The 14,068-nt window shown below is 35.7% G+C and overlaps 1 protein-coding gene across 3 annotated transcripts; it reads right to left on the bottom strand.

Annotated features, from left to right (window-relative positions):
* Window positions 1-5,532: 5,532 nt before the first annotated feature.
* LOC107782443 (protein NCA1) lies at window positions 5,533-13,504 on the bottom strand. 3 transcript variants are annotated; one of them, XM_016603327.2, is made up of 8 exons: window positions 13,261-13,504; window positions 11,120-11,540; window positions 10,749-10,977; window positions 10,438-10,583; window positions 10,208-10,295; window positions 9,932-10,075; window positions 5,885-6,034; window positions 5,533-5,792 (listed from the first exon to the last, which is right to left on the bottom strand). In XM_016603327.2, exons 2-8 carry the CDS (start codon window positions 11,524-11,526, stop codon window positions 5,727-5,729), a joined length of 1,230 nt encoding a protein of 409 aa, XP_016458813.1. In that variant the 5' UTR covers window positions 11,527-11,540; window positions 13,261-13,504; the 3' UTR covers window positions 5,533-5,726. The 3 variants fall into 3 exon arrangements, with proteins under 3 accessions (XP_016458813.1, XP_016458814.1, XP_016458815.1); XM_016603328.2 differs by having other exon boundaries at window positions 13,347-13,504; XM_016603329.2 differs by lacking the exon at window positions 13,261-13,504 and adding an exon at window positions 12,957-13,176.
* Between the last annotated feature and the right edge of the window lie 564 nt (window positions 13,505-14,068).

Below are 14,068 nucleotides of genomic sequence, written 5' to 3'. Positions count from 1 at the left end.
AGTACCGAACCAGTATAAATCGTGTGTGTCTTACTATTGCTCTTTACAGCTTTTACTTCTTCTGTCTCACGGATTACTCAAGTAATAGCTATATTAGTCGACTAGATTTTAATTAGGCAACAATTCACCCCCCTCTTGTACTTTCACGATGACACCTGTTCCTTTGACAGGTCGTTGCCTTTTACTGCCGTGATGTAATGAATTATGTTATCTTCCGGGTCCGTGGTGTCATTGTATATTTTCAAGTATGGCGGCATTTTGAAGGTTTTTGAAATGGAGTGGGGAGCTGCCCTTTCACTATATGGCTGCTTGACGAATCGGCCTACATCACGTTTCGGCAGCAACTTCGGAGCACCGGTATTTTATCGACCCTTTCCTGATTCTCCTTCATCAGATCACAGAGCGCTTTGTTCTCGTTTTCCATTTCTTCTATTTTCTTTAAGATGGCTGCAAGTGCATCGTTACCTGCATCAATGACAATATGAGTGTTACCTGAGCGTGGAGTTTCTAGCTCATCGGCGACAGTTGCGATTTTTGCGTGTATTGTGCCTCCGATATCCCTTTGAACGGGTTTGTCGAGTATGTTGCTCAAGGTGTTTGTCAACCACTCTTCTAATAGCCTTTTCACAGCCGGTGGTGCTTCTCCTGCTGCAGATGTTGAAGTTTCCTCCCGCGCGAGATAGTCACATTTTCGTGCGGGGGAAGGGGGTGAGGTATCTCCCTCAGGTGTAGCGCTTGGCGTTGCGTTTTCATTGTCTTCCCTGCCGACTTCGTTGATGGAATCCAGAAGGTTGTTCGTAACACCTACTACTGCCTTTAATCTTGCTTCCCCCTTTCCTGCCATTTTTGGTCTTTGCGAGGCTAAGAAGAGGTGATTATCTCTTTCAAGGATCTAGACGAAGCTAAAATCTCAGCTATAGAAATCCTCACAGACGACGCCAAATTGTTTAACTCAAAAGATATTGGAACCTTTTTGAATAAATCAATTAAAGAAGATGAAGAGGTAAATCTTAGCTAAGTATAATAAACTCTAGAAACAAGGGTATAAAAGATGAACACAATGAATAATATTTTTGATCGTGCGAAGATGAATGATCGAACATCAAGGATGCCGATCTTTTACGTAGAAAAGTATTACAGTCAGTGTTCTTAGCTGAGAAAGCAAAAAAGGCCCCTTTACAAGGTTGTTTTTCCGCTATATATAAGGGACAAACTCCTTCTGAACCATAAAAGATATATCAGAATATTCCTAGTGCCCCCTATCGGGCCTACACTACTGTAAAGGTCATGCAATCTCTGTTCGCTTGTCTGTCGTCCTCCATGGGACGTTGAGCTAAGAAAATCTCGTCGTTTGTCGTATTTGTCAATAGTCGTGGTCGTCCAAATTTGGACCCATACAATAACAACAAACTCAGTATAATCATACAAATAAACTAGCAAAGTATGAGAAGGATAATGTATACGCAGATTTTACCCTTACCCTTACCCTTACCCTTACCCTTACTTTTACTGTGAACGCAGAGAGTCTGTTTCTAAAAATAAATAAAGCAGTTGCGAATAAATTAACAATTATTAAGTAAAAAAAATAAAAAAAAAATATCTACAAACACACATAATCTGTAATACAAATATCAAGTTGCAAATAAGTTTTTGGTGGTTTTAAGGAGCGAGATTGGCTTATGCTCTTTTGGCTCCCTTATAAATGATGAAACATTTATGGTTTTACAGCTGTAAAAATTCGATAATTATGGGGTAGATTTTATTATCACACTACAAAACAAAAACGTGGTAATTGAGTTCAATGTATTTGGTAGGTTACAGACTAGCTATTTCCTTTCTAGTGAAACATCACCATTAATTATCACTACAATTGAATCACTGCCTTTCCTCTTTCAGCTTTGATCCTCTTCTCAATGAAGTACAGTACTGAAGCATGCCAAACATGAGTATTTGCTTCTTCTTCCTTCACGTGACTCTGTGGACCCCATGATTTGAAATTCGAATAAAAATTTAATGTTATGACAGATGGAAGAGAGCTTTATTGTTCAAAAAAGATTAAAGCTTTTCAGCTGCAGCAAGCAAAGGAGATGTATTTGTATGAAATGAGAAAGTCAAGGATACAAAGCGATCAGCCTTTGATTTTTTTGGGGTTAGAGATATTGGTCACTTTGGGGGAAAAGAGGGGGTTTCGTACCAGCGGTGCAGATGATCAAATGTGATTTTACAAAGAAGTGACAGAAGACGTTTGGTACGGCGTATACTAACAATAACAAACTCAGTATAATCCTAGAAGCAATTTTTTTAAGAGATTAGTGTGTAACAACCCTACCTTTATCTTACAATCTGTTTGGATCATTGTTACCCATCGTTTTATAATGTATTATATTATATTGTACTGTATTATATCGTTTTGATGGATACAACGTTTGAATATATTGTACTGTTTGCTGTTGGTAAATAACATCTTTATTATTTGATTTGACTATATTGTACTGTACTGCACTGTTCTATTATATTTACTAAAATATTCTCAATTATTTTATATACAATGCTTATTAAGAACTACTCATAAAAAATGATTTATTTATTTGACCTCCCCATCTTCTTCGCAGGGAATCATCATTCTACCATAGTAGCTAAAACACCAAACTTGTTTCATACAAAAAAAAAATAAAAATTATAGCCCCATCAAAACAGAGTTAGACAACGGACCTTCAATTTCTGGTGTTTGGAATGGCAGAAACCTAAGCAAATCATATATTATGTAAAAGAAAAAAAAGAGAGAGAAAGCGAACCAAAAAAAAAATGCACGCCACAAGGATGGAGACAAAGTACGTAGTTGGATGAAGTATAATATAAATAATAGGGTAAAGGATAAAATTGAAATATAGAATAATTAGTGTGGACGTAATTGGAAAGAAAAATGCAAAACAATCCCACCACACCGATTTGGTTGTTTCATAAAGTGGGGCTTTTCATGTCCCGATACAATGAATTTTGACAATACAATACGATCAGTTTTATATTAACAATCAACACAAATATTATATTTGGGGTAATAATACAATACAATACGATGGGTAACAACCATCCAAACAATATGTTAGCAATTTTCTTTCCTATTGCACAATTGTTGTTCAAATTGAAATTGTTAATTAATAAATTTTGAAGGTTTTGATTCTCCATCATTGATAGTCATTAAAAAGCTTTGAGACTTTGAATTCGAATTAAGGTTTGAGCTTTCTAAAAAATTTTTTTTTGGATTGAGAGTTATTTTCAAACGATTAAGAACTAAAATCAAATCAAACTTAATAAATCCAAATCTAAATATTTTAACACATGTTTCTTCAGCTAAGAAGAGCATAGGGTATTTCACTAAAAATTTCACTCCTATTCTTGATCTTTGTGTTTAAATTGGTATACTGGGTTTTTAATACTCCTAATTTTGTCCCACTTGTTTTTGGTGTCAATGTAATTTTGATTATCCTGTTTTTGGTAAATATTGATATTACTGATTAACTTGGTAAATAGATAAAGTTTATCTGGGGTGGTACATTTAAGGTTTCTGAAGCTTGTCTTTGTGGAAATATCAAAAAGCTGTGTACATTATTGTGAAGGTTCTCTTTTATAAAAAATTTATTACTGAAAATTCTACAGATTTTTTAATAGAAACAACGGAAGAGTGCAAATTGGAGTTAAAATACTGAATTGTTCTATATTAATGTTTTGCTGATTTTATTGTACTGAAACTTTTTTCTTATGTTTATCAAGTCTTTTTCAGGTTTGATGAGCAAGAATCTAACTGGAGTAGATGGAAGCAATTTGAATGTTTGGGTGACAAATAATATTCTTATTGGAAACTCCATCTCACATTTTGTTTACCTAATAATAAATATTTTACTCTTTTCTTGACTTACTTTTTGTGAAATCAGAATCCTAAAACTAAATATACTAACCTTTTCCCACACAAATGTGGCAATTGCGGAACGAGACAATGTTCAGCTAGATTTAGGAAATGGATAATTTTCTATTTCTTTTTATTAATTCCTTAACATCAACTACCAACTATTGCAACATAAGAAAGGGTCCGTGTTGGAGGAGTAATAAAAAAAATAATGAAGTAATTTACAGGTAAACGAATTGCTAAATATGATCAAAATAATGCATCCCTAGTCGATTATTTTAACGAAAAAATAGACGAGAAATCTAATGAAACGAGGATTGTATATGACCACATACGGGCACCAAAGACATTATTGATATATATATATAGTTGGATAGTTGTGGGTGCTGAAGCACCCATTCTCTCTGACTAGATTTAGTAAAATGTACATTGGTAATTGCAAAATATTTGGATAAATATTGAGTAATCATCCATTGCTAAACACCTTTTTCCTCTTCTTTTGAAATTTTACAATCTAAAGAAAACTTATTTGTTTTATAAAAGAAAAAGAAAACTGATTTACAATCTAAAGTCTATTCTATTGTATTGTCTTTGTTGTTTTTCTATACTTTGCCTGCTTTCTTCTTATATTCTATTTTCAGTTTTTGTTTCAAACAATATATATTTTCGTATTTTATTTCTCTTTTTTTTTTGAATTTTCTTAATTAATTAATTCGTTTCCATTTCTAATGCACAACTTATTTGTAATTTTACCTTTTACATAAAATGATTACAAAGGTTACCACGGGCATTACCCATTTTCTTAACAATTGGTTCACATTGCTACTTCTATTACTTGTAGTTTGAGTAATATGAAAAGGTAAAACTAGTTGAAATGAGCATCAGTAGATGGTTCTACCTTTGTAAAGGGTAAAAATAGCAAGGTATAACCAATTTTTGGATTGGTCATTCAAAAATAACCCGCGTTTACCAAGTCAATGAAAAATAGCCACTATTTTGTTGCAACAGGGATCGGTCCAGCATAATATACTGGAGTTCGGTGTACCTGTGTATGAACTCCAGCATATTATGCTGGATCGGTATACTTTGCTGGCTCCAGTATAATATACTGGAGACTGGAGCACCGATGCTCCAAACTCCAGTATATTATGTTGGACCGATATACTTGCTGAAACTCTATCATATTATGCTGAAATTCCAGCATACTTATCCTGGAATTCCAGTATAATATGCTGGAATTCAAGTATACTTATGCTGGAACTTCAGCATAATATACTGGTGCATTTTCCGGGTTTTGAACAGTGTTTTCGCTCAAATTTATCTTTACATGAAAAATGGCTAAATTTCAATTACTTTTAAAATTGAGCTATTTTTGAACGACCAGTTGTAAATCCTACTATTTTTTAATTTCACCCTTGTAAATGAGTTCTTAATATGAGTAATAGAGATTTTAATGTAAATTGTGAAAAATAATAACTACAATCTGAAAAATCTAAGAAATAATTGAATCAATACAAAAAGTATCTCTGTTAAAACAATTGAATCCTACAAAACTTTTAATCCATCTTAAGAATCAATATTTGCTCCAAAAATTTTATTTTAAAAAAAGAAAGAAGAGAAAACGACAGTTATCTGTAATTGACTTGCCACTGGTATAGCAGTTGGGGATCTGTCAGAACTTATCACTTAAGATGCATTTACACACTGATAAAATGTATCTGAGATTGCCTCTAAACTAAAGTTGCAATATATATAGACTTCAAACCAGCAGGAAAGTTAACAAGCAAAGTATCCTTCATGCTATATTGGAAAAAGACTTCATTCAGGCACTTGAAACAGGCTGTTTATTTTCCATCTGGCTGTTCAGGAACTGGAGGACCGATAGCCGCTGCAAGCAAGCAGAGAAACGGCACAATCATTTCGCTGACTATATTCAAAGCGAACGCGAAAAGGATTAAATGAAGAAGAAATGAGTAATACCCTTTGTTCAAGGCTAGCTTCTTCAGGATTTAGTTCTAACGACTGTAACATTTTTATGGCTTCTTCAAATCCATCGATTGCTGCATCCTCATTCCCAAGATTCCGGTCAACATCAGCAACTTTTGCAAGGGAAGTAGCTACATCGATGATCTGTGGTATGAAATTATGAAAGAGAATTAAGTGAAGCAAGATTGTTGACCAAAGAAAAAAGGGAATTAAGTCTGCAAGAAAATCAGCATCTCTTGTTTTTGCACATAAAAAGTACCGAATTTTCCTAAATTTAAGCTAAATTTTAAAGAAGAGAGAGAACTCTGCCAAAACCTGTCCTATTCAACATAAAGATCATTTACCCCTCACAAAGGATGGCAAAGTAGAACTTTTTCCAGCACAAGCATGCCAGAAGAATTAAGTATGCTGAACATTAAAGCGCTTCGTAGACCCTTATATTGAGAGTAGGGCAAACATGTCAAATCAGATACCCTTGCAGTATAAAATTTCTCTGAGACCGCCCGATTATATTCTCCATTTTTATCTAATTTTCCGTATTCTCGCTCTTCTTCTCTTCCATTTCTTTTTATTCCTTTTTAACCAACACATCACCGAATCAACAATTGTAGCCAGAGTCAAACAGAGAGTTCTTATTGAAAAGCGGATGAAAGTTATTAAGGAATAGAAGTGATTTTAAAGAACTTAAGCAGATCCCGTATGATCAAAGCCAAATGTCAGACAAAGAAACTAAAGAATGGGAAATCCATATAGCCGAAATGCTGCTGTAAAAGCCTGATTGAACATAGGGTTCTATTAGTGTAATAAAATGGCTGTTAAACTTCCTTGTGGAGAAAGCTGAATTCTGGTTCTAGAAAGGAATTAACTTGTTGGGTCCATAAAAGTTACAATCTGAGTTAAAGGGCTAGTGGAAATGGAGGGTTCTCAACATGGGTTTCAATGGCCTATGAGGAGCAAATTAAACTCAACAAGTCCAGAATCTTTGCTGTTAAAGAATTTATATTTGAAAACCGACAAAACCAGCTTCGAAACTCTGTGGATAATTGCTTGTCCCTCTAACCTTCTCCACTTAAACACCAGACTTAGTCATAAGATAGGACTCGAACTCGTGACATCTTGCTGAAATAGCATGAAAAGGATCATTCCAAGTTTCATTGGTGGGTTTAAAAACCTAAGGAGAATTTACTTGTAATTCGTAGCACTAGCACAGGGATCAGGAATTGCTTCCTCCCGTTCAATATCAATTAGGCGCTCTGGAATAAAGGCATATATAGATTCCTGTTTTATCTGTTTCAGTTATTCAAGGATACGGTTGATTGATTTAGGATATCTGTATGGTATTTATAACTTGTGTTTTTGATACAGTGATACATCCTAGATGGATTACAAGATTTATCAAATTCATAATATTTAATATATCTTAAGCATGTCCCAGTAGTGTTTGATTGGTGTCCATATTTGGATGGAAACGTGCAGCCCAAAAGTAGGTTTCCATGCTTTCTAGCTAATCGGTTTCCATGCTTTCTAGCTAATGGCTCTATCTCGGTTCCCCGGCTATCATAGTGGAATCTTGATTATTTTTTAGATAAAGTATGGCTCTATCTTGGTTCTCATGTAGCACAAGAACGCTCTCTAGACAAAAGTTAATGATACAAGATCATATCAAGGCAGTTACCAAAAACAATTCTGAATAGTTTGCGTTCTAATAGGAACCAAAGAGAGGATATGCTGACTCATAGTTTTCTTTTTCATTAGTTAAATTAAACCTTTTTTGGCCTATTTACCTGCCCATGTCAACCAATAGATGACTATGTAAATCAGATCATTTCACTTAGATGGTCCCCATAAGATCAATTAAGGTGTCACCATTTTGTGTCTTTCTCATCCATTATAGAGAACAGTAAAGAGATAATCTGAGTACAATTTTCTCAAGGAGACAAAAACAGCTTTGTACAAACGACAGCTCTTTTATTTCAGCTTTCCCAACATCATGAATGAAGATCTTTAGATAATCTCTAGACATATATCTCATCACAAGATTCAGAAGACCTGCCAAACTATGTTTTCTTGCCTCCCTCAAATGCAGCAATTAAGAAATCAGTTAACTGTTTTCTTTACCGTATCATATGAGAAGCTTCCGACTAAAAAAATTGATATTCTCCATACATCACCCTTTCTCAAAACACCATATGATACATATGACAATTAGACACTTCATTCTCCCCTATTAGAGGCAATCAGCCAAGATCAATTTAGGACTTCACTTTTGTATCTCAACCTACTAAGAGCATTATATCATTTATTCAACCTTTTCTTTGGGTTGATGAAGAGTATTTATTCAACTTAACTGTAAGAAATATCCTTTGCAATCACAGTCCAATCACCTAAAACCTACTTTGAGCATGTGTTTGCTTACTTTAGTTACAGATGAGCTAACAGGTAGTTATTTGTAGATGTATTTTATTAATTGACGAAACTACTGAGGAAGTCAATGAATAGCAGGAATTATGAAGTACTCTAGACAGTAAACTTTTCACGATGATAAAGGTAGGATAGAATATATGAATTGCAAGTTTAGCTTCCATAAGAAGAAAGATGGTGAAGTGACATAAAACAGAATTGCGATAACTATATAAAACTCAAATTTCCAAAAATGGGAAATTGTTGGAGCTAATTGTTGGGTTGCTAAAGACAAACATATCTACATAATGAGTTTCGCAAAAATGGGGATATTAAGATGGATGAGCGGTATTGAATGACTATAAATGATCATATCCAGAGATCCTAAATAACACAAACAGGGGAAAAAGCAAGAGAAGATCATCGAGATGGTTATGTCGAAATGCACCGCTCCATAGAATCTTAAGGGTGCACCAAAAAGCAATTAAAGACAAAAGGCTATTCCTCAAATGTACAAAATCGTTTTCAACCTCATCAACTGTTCTCCTATTTCTCTCTCCATAATACCCACATAAGAACTAGCGGTGCAACCTCCCATTCCCTACGTTTTCTTCTCCTAATGGAAGTTACCTAAAAGACCTGCAACCTCTCGGAGTCAATGCGGACTTGGCTAATAAAAAAACGTAATGGGACCTATGAGTTCGTATAGAAAATGCCAACTAATTCAGGTGAACATTTAGTTATTATAATTATATTTATATCAGATTCATGTCTGCTAAGGCTTTCTAGTCGGATCATATACTCATCGGTGAATGATAAGTGCGAGATTTGTTGTTCTTAGTGCTGCTACTAATACTTGACTAGTCCCAATCAATATCAAATGCATGAAACTTCATTTAACAGTAGCAAAACCATGTTATCCAGATATAATTATCCTCAATTGCCACCTGCAAGAGAGCACATAAATGAAGTTCTTTTACTCATAAATGATAACTGAAGTTCTTTAAGGTCCTCTGGCAAAGAAAGAGCCGTGTTATCAAGGTCAAACTGCATGTCTCCAAATGAGACAACAATCAGAGATGATTTATTGGGTAGTACATCTACCACCAGCACCAGCAGGGTCTGAGCCACACAGAGCTCATGCAGAGTTTTCACATGAATTTCAGATCTGGGCAACCATCTTGCCCTTCTGCTCAAAAAAACAAAAATGTATCATCAACCCCACACTCCCCAGACTTCAGACAGCAATAGCTCATACTTAGCTCGAACAGCAACCTCACAATTTACAGTTATTTCCCCTTTTAACCTTTAAAATAAATAAAGAAAAAAAGAAACAGAAAAGACATATCGTGGTCATTCCCCTCTCGGTACCAGAAACCTTCAGCCGGTAACAGCTCAACGACCAAATATATGTGCAGAAAGAGATGGGGTTGTTCAATACTTCAACGGGAAGACCACTAGATATAAGGAATTGAAAAGATGCCTAAAGAAACTTCTGATGTCTAAAGATGCCACATTTTGTGGGGCATAATATGATTATTTGTGATATCCCACGTCATACAGGTTCTTTGACAAATAAATACACTTCCAAAATCACATTATTGTTCGGCTGTGCTCATCAAAACAAAAGGTTTTGCTAACCTGAGATGGTGCAGACTGTTGTTTGATGGCATTGCGGCGAACATCCAACGCCTTAATGTAATGTGATCTTGCAGCTTCTAAATCATCATCATAGTACTTAAGATCTCCAATTTTATTAAGCGAAACAGAAAGAGTATGTGTGATCTGCAAACATCCGCAAGGAATTAAGGAAAACAGTCATGTATGAGGAGGTATGTGATATATCATCATGCTTTAGAGTTAGAGAGCTCAGATTACATATACAGATAGAAGTACACATCAATTCACGACAATTACCTCTAAATCATCTTTGGGCACTTTCACAAGGAAATTGACACTCTCTTCAAAGTAAATGACAGCAGATGCAGCATCCCCTGTTGCTCGACTGCAGTACAACTCAAGTTATTTTTCTTTTTAAAGTGCAAAACTTCTAAAGATCGGTTAAAGCTTTGCTACCCATGATCACTAGAAGATCTTGTTAAATGACCAAAGAAAGGGTAAAGTTGATAACGAGGATAAGGACACACCAGCAATCACCAAGCATACCAAGGACCACTCCAAGCTGTGAGCACAACTCGGATGTATTTCCCAGCCTTTCTAGCTGTCCTCGAATATCATCTGCGCACATAGTAAGTCTTGATTTTGCACTGTCGATATTATTGGCACGAAAAGCCTGCAGGTTAAAAAGCCAACAGTTACCCGAAGTGGTGAAACAATTCACTAGCTAAACGTCAGAGCTTGCAGGAAAGAGAAACAACAGGATAATATCAGCTTAGTAACTGGTGAAGAAATGTCAAGCTATTTCACTCTAGAGAATGACAAGATATTTAAAAGTTACCCGCATGGCTTGTTGCACCAGGAAAGCTCCCCGTTCTAGTGATACATCCTCGTACATAACAGTTTTTCTCTCTTCTGCTTCTTTTTCGTCATCATTAACCTGAGACCTCTTAATCCTCGCATGCCCTTCAATAAAGCGATCAACAACATTCTGAAGATTCATATCACTCTCTATCTTTTCGATATCAGCACCACATAAAGGACAGTCCTTAAAGCGCGAGAGACATGCTCTGTTTTACCAAACAATAACCATCAAGCGGCAGTATTGAAAAGTGACCAGATAAAAAAATTTCCCTTTCTTGATTTTAAAGAGGGAAACAACATGCATGCATGGAAGTAGAAAGATAGTAAGAGGTCTCAATTTTCACTTACTTGCAGAATACATGAGAACAGGGCACACATCTGCTGCAATCATAAAGAAGTGCCTGACAAATCATGCAGCTAAAAGGACCCAGCTTAAATGCTTGAGAATCATATCCAAAGGGGCATTTAGGTGACACAGTTGCAGATTCTCCAGACTCTTGTTTAGCCTTGTTCTCTTGGCCATATCCAAAGGGGCATTGAGGTGACGCAACTGCAGATTCTCCAGACGCTTCTTTAGGCTTGGTCTCCTGGCCATATCCAAAGGGGCATTTGGGTGACACAATTGCAGATTCCCCAGACTCTTGCTTAGGCTTGCTCTCCTGGCTAGCCGGCTGTTTATTTTGATTTTCACCAGGCTTCTTAATAGAAGTGTCATCAGGTCTGGAAGCTCTAACAAAAGGGCAAACAGGTTTCATCTTGATGGAATAACCTGTAAAAGGCTCACAAAGTTATCCACACCTTTTCCACAAATAACACAGGTTTACCAAACAAAGAACAATTGGCATGCCACTTCTTCCCGTCTCAAACCAACTGGTCTGAAGAACAAGAATTAGCCCTATAGCGAAGTAGGTAATCCAGCAGTTTGACCATAAGGCAGTAAATGAATACTTTGCACAATGAAGATTTAATGAATTAAGAGAAGAATTCTGACTGAAACTCATTTTCACTTATTCTGTTTTCCCATTATATATACTTAGCAATAGCAACAAAGTAAAAGCTCTACTACCTTAGCAGAGCCATCTGGTATTGACACTATTTAGATCCAATACCATGTTAGAAAATTTTAAAAGGCAAGAAAATATAGTATCGGACTACCAATTGGCACAGTGCTTAAATACATAAGCAGTGCCAATGGTATACAATTTAGAAAGCAATAAATCTCTCCTCATTCACCTAATGTCACTTTCAAATAACCTTGTGAAATCCCATCTATTTCCCTTTCCAAAAGAGGAGCCGTGTATTTTGCCAATGCTTCTAAGTTCTACCTTTCCCAAAACATCAGTTGGGGAAAATGGCAGTTTAAAAGATCATTGACAAAATTCGCAGTTGTGCGTGCATGGAACTCATGGCAATGATGTTTTTCAAGTATCTTCCTTGACTTTTTTTTTAAACGGTAACTGTAAATTATTTTCCTTAACATATATTGGAGCACGCATAGTAGCATTATCCCGAGGGGTCATTTGGTTACCAGGATAAGGATATTAATCCCGGTATAAACTTTGGGAATATAGTTATCCCATGTTTGATTGTGGGTATATACTAGCATAAATTTTATACCAAAATGGTGCAATTAGCTATCCCGTATAGGAGGTGGGATAGATAATCCAATGGGATATTCCAAAATTATAATCCCATGGGATATCCCAAAACTATAATCAAATTGGGATATCCCAGAACTGAACCAAATGACCCCGAAAAGTCCATAGACATTGATTAATCCATCTCTATCCATGTAATAAACCAAACTTTGTAAGAGTTACTGCCGTATGACTAGGAGGTCACATATTCAAGCTGTGGAAAGTGAAAACAGCCCTTGCAGATAAGCAAGGTAAGGTTGTGCACAGTAAAATGGGATCCGGCCATTCCACTAGACCAAATGTGATCTGGCCATTCCCATGATCTCGCGCACAACGGGAGCTTAGTGCACTAAGCTGCCATTTAACACTCAAAACACTGTAAGGTCCTGACCAAATAAATTCCCTATTCAGAAATTTAAATGACTAAGGTCACATTGAAGGCACAAGACACACATACACACAAAAAAAAAAAAAAAAAAACAAACAAATTAACAATCCAACGAACAATTCACGGAAAATGGATTTAAGAAACAAATATTTGAAAGTACCCAAAAAGCTCCCAACTTTAAAAGAGCTACAAATACAGCACCCATCCTTAGTTTTCTTGTGTTTCCACTTTAATCAGGGAGGAGTCTTGAAAATTAGCATTGCGGGTATCGTAAAAACACTTATCTTTAATACTTTTTCAAGTGGATTCCTCAATTCTTGAAAATTGAGTCATTTTCAGCTCAAAAGGGTCATCAGAAGAAGCATCACAAAAGCCAAAAACTGATAGACTAAGGAAATATAACAAATTTCAAAGGAATAGAATGAGAAAAATGATTAAAGATTAAAACCCCTTTAGCTTTTTACCTTACAGCAACTACTTCAATTGATTTTTTCGGCTTCAGATTCAGGGTCTAGTGGAAATTTAATGGTGAGATCAGATAGATACCTACCTGAAAGATACAACAGAGAAAAGAGGCTAAAGGTATTTTTTCTGATCAACACGTTCTTTTTCCTTTTCTTGATTCTTTTTTATTTCCTTTTTATCCTATTATCGCAAATTAGGCTCTAATAATATCCAGTTTCTGTCTCGCAAACCGAGGAATGCGTTGAGGGGCAAACCGAGAAATTGCGTATTTATTGTATCCACCCTCTTGTTTATGATAGTTAAAAGACCCCCATCTAGTTTGAACAATTATATTTACCTCCCACTTAGGAGTCCAGAACCAAAGTGGGGTTCTTTTGGACTCAAACGACCCAAATAGGTAAACAAAAAAACAAACTGGGTACTATTTTATATATAGCACGGTTATTCACCATGCTATACCTTAACGACATCCGTTAAGGTATACCGCGGTGAATAACCACGCTATATATAAAATGTCTTGCCCCACCAATAATTCATTTGCACTGACCCACCAATAATTCATATGGGTATAGTGCATGCAAAATACGCGCTAAATATATAGCGTCTATTATGCATGCACTACACCTCAATTATTTTACCTCCCGGACTGGTTTTTTCTTATTTAAGGAGTTTCAGAATTTGATAAAAATTCATTCAGTATCCTTCCGGTCTTCTTAAATATTTGTTCTTTAAGTTATTTTGCATTTTGGCATAATGTCCGAAGAGCAAAAAATTAGGGTTTCATTATATTTGGGGGGGGGGGGGTGA

Source organism: Nicotiana tabacum, chromosome 6 (genome assembly GCF_000715075.1).
Source record: "Nicotiana tabacum cultivar K326 chromosome 6, ASM71507v2, whole genome shotgun sequence".
Taxonomy (NCBI): Eukaryota; Viridiplantae; Streptophyta; class Magnoliopsida; order Solanales; family Solanaceae; genus Nicotiana; species Nicotiana tabacum.
Note: the sequence above shows the minus strand (reverse complement) of the source record. Positions and strands in the feature narration are given on the sequence as shown.